At 33.5% G+C, this 13,953-nt stretch overlaps 1 protein-coding gene across 1 annotated transcript; it reads right to left on the bottom strand.

The window, feature by feature from the left end:
* Positions 1 to 11,321: 11,321 nt before the first annotated feature.
* LOC129292344 (zinc finger BED domain-containing protein RICESLEEPER 2-like) lies at positions 11,322 to 13,094 on the bottom strand. Its single transcript, XM_054929915.1, has 2 exons — positions 12,911 to 13,094; positions 11,322 to 12,376 (listed from the first exon to the last, which is right to left on the bottom strand). Exons 1-2 carry the CDS (start codon positions 13,092 to 13,094, stop codon positions 11,322 to 11,324), a joined length of 1,239 nt encoding a protein of 412 aa, XP_054785890.1.
* Positions 13,095 to 13,953: the final 859 nt, after the last annotated feature.

Below are 13,953 nucleotides of genomic sequence, written 5' to 3'. Positions count from 1 at the left end.
CAACGCACAGCATTAAACAACACTTCATAACCTTTATCACATTGACTTATATTTAAAAGGTTATATCTTAAACCATCAACTAAATAAACATTATCAATGCAAGGTGAGTTAGTGAAATTCTTACCAACCTTACCAATGCCAAAAATTCTACCCTTTTCATTGTTTTTAAAGGTAATAGTGCCATCATCTTTTGTTTTTACCATATATAGAAACATAAAACTATCAGCAATCATGTGCTTGGAGAAACCATTATCTAGGTACCATTTTTCATGTGTGACTCTCCTTGATACCTACACAAACATCAATTTTCTTAGGTACCTAAATTTATTTGGGTCCTGATAGGTTAGTAGACCCTTTTGTAACCCACTTCATATATTTTCACTCAATCCTCGTTTCTTGTGAATACATGACTTAGTCATGTGTCCTTTCTTGTTGCAATAAGAACAAGTGAACTTAAGTGAGTTAGTTATAGTCATAAGAATAAAGTTCTTATAATATTTTTGTTTTTGCTTAGGTTTGTAACCCAAACCAACTTTATCAAAGACACTTCTATATTGACTTAAAATCTAATTCAAATTTTCTCTTCCTTTGAAAAATTTAGCAAGTGTACCTTTCAAATCTTCCTTTTCAGACACATGAAATATGCAATCAATATATTAATTTTCATTTTCTAAATGTATATCTTCTTATTCAAAGATTTATTTTTGGTTTTCAAAATCATATTTTCCTTTTCTAAAGATGTGAGCTTCTTTTTAGTTTGAGCAAGATTTTTTGTAATGCCCTTAACTGACATTACCATGCACTTCACTACAAAATTTTTAAACATTTACTTTGAAAACTTTAAAAACCTTAGGATCCTAATAAAAGATTTTCAAAAATTATTTAATAAATCCCTTGGGTTATAAAACCCCACACACAATGAAAGCAATATGTATACGTGCATCCCGAACTAAGTAAACATGCGCAATACAAACAAACAAAGTCAAAATTGGCACCAAGCGCTATGGCTTGTGCCACATGCACAGTGGCATGTAACACAAAGACCACAATCGCTAACTCTGTGCCATATGCCACGGCATGTGGATACATGCATAGCAGTACACACACCTGAAATTTCTATCAAAGGCAGTTTTCTAGTGTGAATTTCAAACGTCTGCCATTTCCACATCCAATGTCCAATTAAGATAGTTCAAGTGCTCACACGAAGCTTGTTTTGAAATCTAACTAATGATATTGATTTCATCTTAATTCGATATTTCTATCAAAAATTTGACACCCAAATGCATTTTAACTGTTTTTTGTCAAAATTTTGCCACTTAAGTATCTCAATTTGAAACCAAACATCATTAGCCATTTTTTAGGCCTTGACCATTTCTAAATGGACAATACATACTTGATTGACCACACACATGCACAATATAACATACATACATTTGGCCTGCAAACTGCCCATTTCTCACTTTGGGCCAAAATCATATTTTTATTTCTTTAATCCCATGCAAGGCCAAATCACTATCCATCCACTTCAAACATATCATATTCACACACATATACATTCTTCCACTAACCCATCTAATCATTTCACCATTCACACATGTACAAGGGCTAGGGAACTCAAAATCATCAAACATGCCACAATTACATCTTTATGCACATGTATGAATCCTATAGCAACTTATATACATTCAACACTAATAACAACAACTTCATTACACCAGAACCTTATAAAAGCTTAATGAGAGATCTTCACTCAACCAATGTCTTTTCCCTTCGACCTACCAGTACCAGAACCTAAAAAATGTAACTAATCACGGGTAAGATAAAAATCTCAGGAACTAATATAGTTTATTTAATGTTTATTACCACAAATAACCATGGCAAAGTATCAAAACTAAGGTAATATCACATATATAAGAAAATATGAAGACATAACATCATTTCAAAGGAATTCCACACAAATACACACTAGCATGATTATCTAGCCACAAATCTCTAATGCTCCCAGACACGAAACCATAGGCTCTCATAGATCAATCACTTTTTGACCCGAGCACACTTTTAGTAGTAGAAACACTCAGCCAAAGGTAATCTAACCCACCTATAGACTATGGTTTCCCTCTTCACACATTTGTGATAGAGGCATTGTTGACTCCTAACCGCACACTAACAGGCACTAGGGAGTTACCAGACTATTCAGATGTCCTATGATAACAATATCATAATATGCTGTACTGAATTACCCATGGTACTAGCCTGTATAATGCTGCACTGGATGTCCCATGGTGCCATCCCGACCATATAGATTTTTCACTCATATATTTCTACACACACACACATCCCCATATATCCTAGATGAACTCCCCCTATGATCATGCTTTTTTACAATTTCCACTACTTTCCTTCATGTTTCCATAGCATATAATATCATAATACATATATATGTCACTTGAAATCAAATAACCTTTCAGATATCATTTCACAAACCAATGTTTATCCTAAAACCATTTTCAATATCAAATCATGTACAAAACTCATAAAACAATAAGTTTTCTCTTTTGGTATTTACTTCTACACATTTATGATAGTTAATAAATATAATAAACTATATAGTTACCTCAATCCTTTTGTTTACTAAATAGAATTACCCGTGTTCCAACAACCCTATTCAAGCTCCTTTCTCGTAATTTTATGTCACACACTAGAATCTACACAAAATTGACATTCTAAGTCAATTTCACTATTGACAAAATTGTCAATTGTCATAATTAAGCACCTAATCACTATCAAATTCATATTTCACATTCGATTACGCATATTATCACTGATTACCCCTTACTACAAGCTTTAACTTTTCTAGCCAATTTTCCTCTCACTACTCTCTCAAGATTGGGCAAATCTTGCCTATAGTTTCAAAACTTTATTATTTGGATTCAAACCAGTCACAAAGTATTAGTTTAGTTTTAAAGAACCTTTCTATTACTATTAGGTAAGAAATCAACTTCTTAAATCTCCTGAATTCAATTATGCCTTGTTTGGTATCCTGAAAATATTTTTGATGGAAATGGAAATGGATGTGGAAATGGAAATGAAGGTGGAAGTAAGTTTTAAAAGTATGTTTGGTATATACATGAAATTATGATATATTTTTTATTTAATATATGCATTTATATAATCAATATACTAAAATGCCCCTGCCAATTTTTTAATTATGATATACTTTTTATTTAATATATGCATTTATATAATCAATTTACTAAAATACCCCTATCTATTTTTTAAATTATGATATATTTTTATTTAATATATGCATTTATATAATCAATTTACTAAAATACCCCTATCTATTTTTTTAAATTATGATACACTTTTTTATTTAATATGTGCATCTATATAATCAATTTACTAAAATACCCCTATCAATTTTTTAAATTATGATATATTTTTTATTTAATATATGCAATTATATAATCAATTTACTACAATACCCCTATCTATTTTTTTAAATTATAATATATTTTTTATTTAATATATGCATCTATATAATCAATTTACCAAAACACTTTCAATTTACTTTAATGATTGATGAAGGGGCAAACCTGTTAAACAATTTCATAACTGAGGTTATTTTTGTCTGAAAAAATTCACTTCCATAAAACCCATCTCATTTCCATGGGCCTTATTATGGAACCCAATTCAACCTATTTCGATGGATTTCATTTCAATATGGAAATCTATTTCATGCATACCAAACAAAAAAAAATGTGAATTGTAATTCCATTTCCATTTTCATGTCTCCATTTCCAACATAACAAACAGGGCATAAGAGAAAATAGGGTAGAATCAGAGGTTAAAGCAGTACGTGACTTATCCGATAAGTAACAGGTAAAAAACACCATCCTTGCTCCTAATTATGCTTGCCCTAACAGATCCCCTTACCTTCTTCAGGCTAGAACCACTTCCTCACATTCTCCCTTTTTATTTCACGAGCTGGACACATCCCTATTAATCAAACTTCTGCATTGTACACCACAGTGCATCCATCCCTCACCACAACATATGGCACAGTGAGGGAAATCCTCACTATGCTCACATGCTCTACTTTGAGATTCTGCCCTTTCACTCATATATGTTCATATAATATCCTACTAGGTCAAAATAACACTCCACTATTCAAAATCATAATTCCACATTAAATCACTAATCCATCCACTAATCCACCATTAATGTAGGATTTGAAATTCGAGATGTTACATTTTTCATAGCTGGAAATGACTTATTATGCAATTCTTTAAAAGCTATTTTCAATTCTTCAAAGCTAAAATCAGCTTCAGAGTCTGAGTTAAAATCATATACCTATTCTTTGTCACTTTAATGTATTAGACAAATATTGGCTTCTTCTTCTACAAACTCTTCATCGCTATCACCCCATATTGAAAAGAGATATGCCTTGAATTTCTTTTTGTCATACTTGTAGTTTTTGCTCTCTTGTTTTAACGGACAATTAGCTTTGATGTGGCATGGCTTTTTGCACTTGAAGCATGTGATCTCATTGTCTTTCTTCTTTGAGAATCTTTTATTGAACTTTTTTTTCCCAAAGAATTTGTCAAATCTCTTAACAAACAAAGTCATTTCTTCATCATAATCTTCACTATCACTAGTTTCAAAATTAGAACTTTCTTTTGAAACTTTTAGTGACAATGACTTCATTTTCTTCTTTGCATCTTCCTTCAGCATGGACAACCCTCCTTCATGTTTAGCAAGGCTACCAAATAATATAGCAACTAATCTCATTGATTCACTCTTTGCTTCTTCAATAATAGTGATTTTAGATTGTCATTTAGCAAGGAGTCCTTTCATGACTTTTCTGACTTGCTCCTTTTGTGTGTATGTTTTCCCAAGTGTAGCAAGCTCATTCATCATGTGAGTATATCTAATATGCATTTCTTTGATACTCTCCCCAGGCTTCATATTAAAAAGCTCATATTCTTAAGTTAATGTACTAATCTTATTTTCTTTAACTCCTTATATGCCTCCATGAGCTATTTCAAGATCATCCCACATTTCTTTTACAATCTCAAGGTTGCTGACTCAAAAATACTGTTATTGACTCAACGTACTTGCAATGATCAATTTTGCTTTGGAGTTTAGTAGCAACAGGTCTCTTCTTTTTTAGTGAATTTACTCCTAACTTTTTTTACTTACTCTCCTTCCATAATTTTGACAATAACATAGGGACCTTTCTCAACAATCTCTCATAAATTCAGATTAGATGCCTCAAAGAACAATCTCATTTTGCTCTTTCAAAAAGTATAATTTTCACCATTGAATCCTAGAGGCCTATTGATCTCAGCACCCTTAGGAAGAACACTATCACCAAAACTAGCCATAGGATCCTCTTAGACTATCAAGTTTAAAATCAAGAGACCAAGCTCTAATACATGATATTGGATAAGGTTGGGCACCCAAGAGTGGGTGAATTAAGTGATAATAAATTTTTTTGGATATAAAAGAGGAGTAAAAGCAAATAACAAGATACTCAAGGATGAAAAGCTTTTATACCAAAGATTTATTTAGGTTCAGCCTAACAACTTAGCCTATATTTAGTTCTCAAGATCACTCTTGAGATTTTTAACTATAATCACACACACAAGTAGGTGCTTGTAACCTCAGTACAACTCTCAAGACTTGACTAATCGTGTTTCAACAACAAACATAAATGAATTATCACTCATGGAAATTTAGGCCCTTTTATGCCATATTTGTGTTCAAATGATTAATTGACAAATCAAGCATGGAAATTATCCTTCCAGTCATGAATTATCACTCCTACTAAATGCAATCTGATGCAATGTGACAATTCAAACATGAGTACTAATAACTTTTAAGTGTGAATTGGAACACATAAGCTTTATTAAGACATCTCACATGCATGAGTGATAAATCACACATAGACCATTTCTAATTCAAGCGTGAAACATCATGCAGTATTCCTAAATTGACAAATCAATCGTGAATCAATCCTGATTCAAGCTTGAGACATCATGCAGCATAAAACTCAACTTCTATTATCCAATTCAAGCATGACTTACTTTTCTTTCAAGTTTGAATTGACTAAGACAAGTCCTATAATGCACAACAAGGATCATTTCAAATGTGGATCAATCCAAATCAAGCTTGAAATGTACAAATAAGGACAAGTGCACTCTAAATGTATGACAATTAAGATCAATGGACATATGAGCCAAAAGATGTTGCATTCATTTTATGTAAATGGCATTGTGATTTAGCTCTCATAATTTTCACATTGAATATAAGAGAAATAAATAAATTAAACCTATAGAACTTCTTCTTCTATTGATTCTTTATGTTCTTGGAGGTTTTGTTACATTCATAGATCTTGATATCTACATAAGTAACAAACACCTCTTCTCTTAGTTTTGTAATCATCAAAACATATGGTTCAACACAATGCTATCAAAAATGTGCAATGTGCTACAGCGCATGGCACTGAGGCAAACATGTCACAATGCATATACTAGAAGCCGTAATGCACCTCTTTGCTACTGCGCTGTTTTGTTATTTTTAACTATATTACAAATGCTTTAACTTGTTTAAGATTCCATGCTTCTGCATATACTTTCTACTTTTATTTGAACTTGTAAAGGTTTTCTGACATGTATTGAAACCTTTGCAAACTTAGGATCCTATTTTGTAAAACTTATAAATTTGGAAATCTTCTTGGATTAATCCCTTAATTACCTTGATGTTGGAGTTAAGTAGAGATTAGTAAAGGAGACCTTACACTAGTACTAACTTGTTTCTATCAGTACTATTTCCCTAAAATCGTAGTTTATATAGGGATTACTCCTTGTGTTCCTTTCAAGTATCAATACAGTTGCAATTTACTCTCTACTGGTACTAATCTTCATACCCATGCCAATCATTCAATTCCAATATGGATGAGCTTTTGAGTTAGTATCTTTTATGTAAAACTCTTCTGATACTACTCAAACACTACTGTATTGTTCTAGGATTTCATTGTCTTAAATGTTCTTGACAATACTAGTATTCCCATGTTTATACCAGTACTATGATGAAGATTCCTACTCTACTTTTCATTCCAAATCTCATGAGCTTTAAATCAAACTTGTCTCTTATTTCTTTCATCTTCAATAAGTTGTGTTGGTCTTTTACTTATCTAGAAGTCTACTAAACACAACCTTGGGTAGATCAACCATCTTTTGATTCATATGCACTCTTTCTACCTGTATTATATTTGGCTTTATCAGTATTCATCTACCTACTTTTTGTCAAAGCTTTAAAAGCATATGGTCATTTCCTCATTTTTGGAGAAGCTCATACAAAAAGATGAAGTTAAGTCCAATAGATAACTTAATGTATCTAATGGATTATTAATTGTCTCGAACTATAAATGAACATATTTATGAAGAACATGTTTATGAAGATAGAAAGAGAAAAGTTATTACACAAACTTACGCATTCAATTTTCTACCAACCTTCTATTATTACATTCATTATTTCTAATCTTCATTAATTGTAAATCTACTCTTAAAGAGAGTTATTGACAGTAGTTATTCATTCTTGAACATAATTTGTTTATCCATGTTTTCACTACTTGAAATAGACGACTTAAGCTTAAGAAGCTTAAGAGAATTAATTCATTACCTTTGTAAGGAAGAATGTTATAGACATGAAGTTTGGGATTGTACTGAGGCAATCAAGAGCTCAAATTAATTTTGGTAAAATAAGTAGATAAAATCTCAAGTGTGATTTGGAATTAGATGTAGACTTAAGTGGTTAGAGCTAAACTAGGATAAATACTCATGCAAGCTTCTCTTCCCTTCTCTCAGCATACTTTGGTGATATCATTCCTAACTTATCTATTTTATTCACGTATTTTTTGTCAAATTTTCATTAAGCACAATTCACCTCCCCTTAAGAGGCTTTACATGGAAAGTACTATTAAAATGGGGGATGAAGAGGCCTGATGACCTATCACCTAAGATTGTTAATAACACCAGCTGGGAAGAGTGTAATGGAAAATCAATGAAGTTCTGGACTAATAAATGGTTCAAGAATCATGGAAAGTTGAAGAATCTATGTGAGGGACATATTAGTAAGGAAATAATGAAGTGGGAGGTGATGTGGTATGTTGACAATGAGGGAAATTGGGGAAGTGATTGTTCAATGAGTTGGAGGATCTACTTCCAATAGAGGTTCTGGAGTGTTTAAAGGTGTGTCTTCCTCTCGCTGATAAGGATGGCAAGGATAGGGTGCAATGGCTTGGAACTTCCAATGAGCTTGTGGCTAGTATGTATCAGATACTACAAAATGTGGTGCATGATGTTAAAGAAGAAGTGTGGAAACTGATTTAGAATTGGCAGGGGTGTAGGAGGATTCAAGTTTTCATGTGGTTGGCAACTTTAGCTAGATGAGGTAAAATCTATAACACTTCCCCTGCTTGTAGTCTGTAATAAATCTAATGAAGATGTCTTACATATTCTATGTGACTGTGAAAGGGTTAGAGATGTTTGGAAAGTGTTGCTTAAGGTGATAAATGATAATGTTATTTTTTCTAAATCTCCAAGATCGTGGTTTGAATTTAATTTACTGAACTAAGGAGGAAAGGGGGAGAAGGACTGGAAACTTTTTTTTTTTTTAATTTGCTATAGGAATTTGGTATGTGGTTTTGAAGGAATTGTTTTCTCTTTGACAAGGACATTGTTTGGCTGATAGATCCTGTGCAGGTGTAGAAAGGACATAAAAAGAAGAGTACGCATAGAAGTGAGATGGGTTAAACTATATAAAGGTTGTTATAATGCATAGATACGGAATACATTGATACTTTTATTTTTAAAAAAAATGTATGATACAATACGTATCCAATACATACATATATATACACACACACATAAAAAGTATCAAAAATATAATTCAAGTCAAAAAAATCTAAACTAGTGCACTTATATAGTCCTTTATAGTAATACCAAATAAAATATAATCATTAATTATACTTTTATTTTATTTATATTTTGTCTATCTTCTAACCCTTGGTAATAATTTCTCACTTTAGGTTTATATGTTAAAAGATTACATTCCTATGTTTTTATAATGAAGAACATATAATTTTATCTTTTTATTATGTCTAAATCTTTATTTTTTAAAAAAAATTAATATTTGACTTTAAAAGCAAATCACAAAAATACATTAGTAACAAAAAAAAATTAGTATAACAATATTTGAAAAAATTAATTTCTTAAAAATAATCTTGAAATATTGGGTTTAAAATATCAACTCGTAATCTAAAGGTATTGAATATGAATTGAAATTAACTTTGTAAAAAAAATTAAAAATAATATTTCAATACACTGTGAATTTGCATCAAAAAATATTAACAAGTGCCAATGTCAAATATGATGGATATGTAAGGTAATTTGAAATATAGATGCCTTATTTTAATGGCTAAAACTGAATTGCAATGACGCTATACGGGGTGGTGATGGAGGGGCTGGCTGTGGTGGACGGATCTGCGATAGGAATGGCAAGTGGATCACAGGTTCATGTGCGTAAGTTGGAATTTGTACAGTGTACTCCTTTGGATGCTTGAGGCTGTGGTGCTGACAGGCTAGAAAAAAAAAGTGCTTCAAGCCATTTGTTCTCGATGCCACATGATCTGCTTGATGAGTTGTGTACCAGCTTCACAGGGATGTTATGGGTTTTGTGAGCCCAAAGATTAACCGCAGGTTAAGTTTTTTTTTTTTTTGAATTTTGGGTCCTTGTCGCCGTTTCTTACCCATAAACAGTGATGTTTATAGACCTCGTTGACTCATACATATACACACATAAACCTAAACTGGGCCTAACTCGCATGCCCAAAACACAATGTGAGGCTGGATTTAATCAAGTGGTGTGGCACAAATGGTAGTGCATTGGGCTTTTTAAACATTATTTCAGCCATTTGGAGTTAGATTTTTGGAAATGGTTATCAACTAGAGTTGGGAAAACGGGCTAGCCTGGCCCTTGAAGGGCTCGAGCCTAAAAGGGCCAGCCCGTTTAAGCCCGAGTTCCCTTTGAGGGGTTTAATCCTGAAGCTCGGCCCTAAGCATAACGGGCTTAGATTTCAGCCATTTGGAGTTAGATTTTTGGAAATGGATATCAACTAGAGTTGGGAAAACGGGCTAGCCTGGCCCTTGAAGGGCTCGGGCCTAAAAGGGCCAGCCCGTTTAAGCCCGAGTTCCCTTTGAGGGGTTCAATCCTGAAGCCCGGCCCTAAGCATAACGGGCTTAGGGCCGGCCCTGCGGGCTTCGAGCCCTTTTGCCTTTTTTTTTAATTTTTTTTCTCAAATTAAAATTGGTTCAATCATTCCTTTATGACATAAGCTAAATAACAATAAGCAATAAACAATCAAACTAAGCACAATAAACAAGTAGTAATATCCAAAGAAACAAAACATCTAAATGAGCTAGATGTTAGAAACACAATCTAAATGAAAATGATAGCATGCAATAAAGCCAAGATGAGCTGAATCTATCCAGTACAGTATCCACCACCAAGAACCATAGTCTCATGAAAATATTTAAATAAATACACTTAAATACTCAATAACTCAAATATTAGTAGCATCATCATTATCTTCTTCTTCTTCACTATCATCCAGCTCAAGAAAATTTGATTGTGATCCACTTATAGCTGGCTCATCAGGGGCAAAAATATCAAGACTTTCTTCTTCTTCTTTACCTTCATTATCTGCAATAAATAATAAACAAAAATACTCACACAATTATAGTTATTATTTCTCATGTTGTTTGTAATTTGTATGGTAAAAAATAAAATAAATTAAAATTAAAATTACCATTGTACACAATACCATGTAACCAATTACGAATGCAAATGATAGCCTGAACATTAGCTGGAAGAATGGAACTCTGATACTTTGTTAGGACGCGCGAACCGATGCTAAAAGCTGACTCACTTGCTACTGTAGTGATCGGAATACTAAGAATATCAGCCGCCATCCTTGAAAGAATTGGATATCAATGTTGATTACTCTTCCACCAGTTTAAGACATCCAATTCTTTCCAACTATCAGGCTTTAGTATTGGTTCCTCTAAATAATTTTCAAGTTCAGACTTATCTAAGGAAGAATGGTCCATAATTGCATAAATATCTTGATAATCCTGCATCATGTATTTATAAAGGATTAAAAAAATATCAAACAAATACTAGATTAATGAAAAAGGTGAAAGAATTTAAAAAGACAAGAATTTAAAACTTACATCAAAGGCATCATCAAAAGAGGTTCATGTTGAAACACTTGAAGCCAAGGCAGAATGATGAGTAGTGACCGTTAAAGCTTTATAACTTGATCCACTTGCAGCCCCATCAACTCCAAGATTGGTAAATGTCCCCATACTTGAATATTCATTAAACATGAATATTAACTTGCTCTTAATATTAGCAACCTTCTCATGGCAAGTGAAAGGGTCAATCTTTGTATAGCAATATTGTATTATATAAAACTTCCCTCTTGGATTAAAAACTACTGCAAGTGCAAGAATGACACTGTACTTATTCCAATACTTGTCAAACTTTTGTTTCATTTTCCTAGCCATCTCTTGAATCACAAGATCAGGGCTTTTCATATTTGCATCAAGCAACATCTCAATTTTGGAAATTTGCATAAAACAAGAGTTTGATATAGGATATGATGACCCAGAAATTAACCTTATAATCTTCTCAAATGGCCTCAAGAAGCTGCACATTGCATCTGCTCTAGCCCACTCATCATTTGTGAGACTAAATTTGTAATTTGTATCATTGATAGCTATGTGTGTAAAAGCACGGCGATATTCAATTCCACTTTCAAGCATTGTGTAGGTGGAATTCCATCTAGTGGGCACATCTAGTCGCAAGCCCATTGAGGTGTCAATGCTACCAACTTGCTCAACACATTGTTTAAAAAGAATTGACCTTGCCTCTGATGCTTTCACAAATTTAATACTTTCTCTAATCTTATGCAAAGCAGAACTTGTAACTTTCAAACCCTCCTGAACTATCAAGTTTAGGATGTGAGCACAACACCTCACATGGAAAAATTCTCCATTACTCACTAATTTGAAATCATCTTGCAAACTCAACCTCTCTTTCAATATGTCCTGCATATTATCATTTGCAGATGCATTGTCTAAAGTAATGGAGAATATTCTATTCTCAATCCCCCAATCAGTCAAACATTCATGCACTTTTCTAGCTAGCTCTATCCTAGAATGTGGAGGTTTCATTTTACAAAATGAAAGTATTTTACTATATAATTTCCACCTTTCATCCACAAAATGAGCTGTCAAACAAATATAACCTTCAGAACTCACAAAAGTCCAACAATCAGATGTCAAACAAATTTTACTATTACTTCTCTTCAACTTTTGTTTCAAATTCTCTTTTTGTCGAAGGAAGAATTTCATAACATCAGCAGCAACAGTTTTTCTAGTAAAAAGCCTAACTTCAAGATTCAATGTCAAAAGTAGTTATTTGATCCACTTGTATTCAACAAAGGAATAAGGAAGATCATGTTCAATTATGGCCATAGTTATAATCCTCCGAATTCGCATAGTATTAATTTTTCGACACCTAATATTGCCTTCTTTATCCAATAACATCACTCCAATATCATGAAATTTGTCCAAAACTTTACAAGATCTAGCATGCCTATTTAAATGTGAAGTACCATTAGTCCCACCAGATGCTAATAAAGTTTGACAGCCATTACACCTTGCTTTAGGTTTTCCACTAACCTCAATTCTAGTAAAATACTTCCAAACATCAGATGTTAAAGTTCTAGCATTTTTAGACTTAGATTCATCGGTCTCTTGAACAGAAGAACATGACTTACCTCTGGACCTTTTAGCTTTTAGTTCATCATCCACCTGCACGTCCTCTGCCTCTTGAACTATACCAGCAGCTAAACTAGGGACCATACCACTCTTTATCAATGTTCTATCATCACACTTGGCTAAATCATTGCTAGAGACATTGGTTGCCTTGCTCTTACTCTTGTGTGATTGTGAAGCAGACATTATAAATTTCAAATACTCTCTGCCTGTTGCATTGCATCAAAGTAAAAGGAATAAATTACTCACAAATCAAAGCTAGAACAGAACACTCAAATACCCAAACCCAAGTAAAAGAGGAGAAAGCTTAAACCTGTGCGAGCGATTGTGCGTGATTCAACAGATGAGGGAACAAAGAACACTAGAACTCAGCACACAGAACAGAGAACTCAGCACAATATAGCTATGAATTCACGAGAACAAAGATTAGTGAACAGCACGTTTAATATATCACAGAACACGCAAGCAAAAGAGAACTCATTGCACGACCTCGACGGTAACAGTAAGACGGTGGAAGATCAAAGCCACGGTGAGGATTAGAACTACAGCATTTGAACGTTGATTCGAGCTGAGGAGGGAGATCTAATGATGGAGAGCTGTGCGAAAAACACAACAGCTAGCAGCTTGGAATGTAGATCAGACGACGTTGATTCGAGCTTGGAGTTGCTATAGTAATGGACGAGAGCGAGATGAGAGCCTCAAGTCTCCAGCTTGTCAGAAAGATCAAAGATTGAAAGAGAAAAATGATTGCTACCTACTGTGCAGGGAGCCACAAACTAATGAAAGTGAGACTGAGAATAAGATTAAGAATGCAGATCCAACGACGGTCGACGGTGGAGCTGCTACAGCAACATACGAGAGTGAGAGCGAGGTGAAAGCGAGATGAGAGCCTCAAGATAGTCGGAAAGATTGAAGAATGAAGTCTGAAAGAAAGATCACCGTCTGCCATTGCCACCACCCACCCACTGTGCAAGATACGAAGCCACAAACTGAGACAATAAGAGCGTGAGACTGACGAAAATGAGACCGAGGGCAAGATTCTGAG

The sequence above is a fragment of the Prosopis cineraria genome, unplaced genomic scaffold (genome assembly GCF_029017545.1).
Source record: "Prosopis cineraria cultivar Desert tree isolate PC_DT_omini unplaced genomic scaffold, ASM2901754v1 PC14, whole genome shotgun sequence".
Classification (NCBI taxonomy): Eukaryota; Viridiplantae; Streptophyta; class Magnoliopsida; order Fabales; family Fabaceae; genus Prosopis; species Prosopis cineraria.
The sequence above is the reverse complement of the archived record's forward strand: the minus strand, read 5'-3'. Positions and strand labels throughout refer to the sequence as shown.

Excerpts from the sequence above, each read along its gene's own strand:
- LOC129292344 (XM_054929915.1), bottom strand. The coding sequence starts at position 13,094 with ATGTCTGCTTCACAATCACACAAGAGTAAGAGCAAGGCAACCAATGTC. Across the intron at positions 12,377-12,910 it reads AAAAGCTAAAAGGTCCAGAG|GTTATATTTGTTTGACAGCT; the intron begins GTAAGTCATGTT and ends TGAGTTCTGAAG.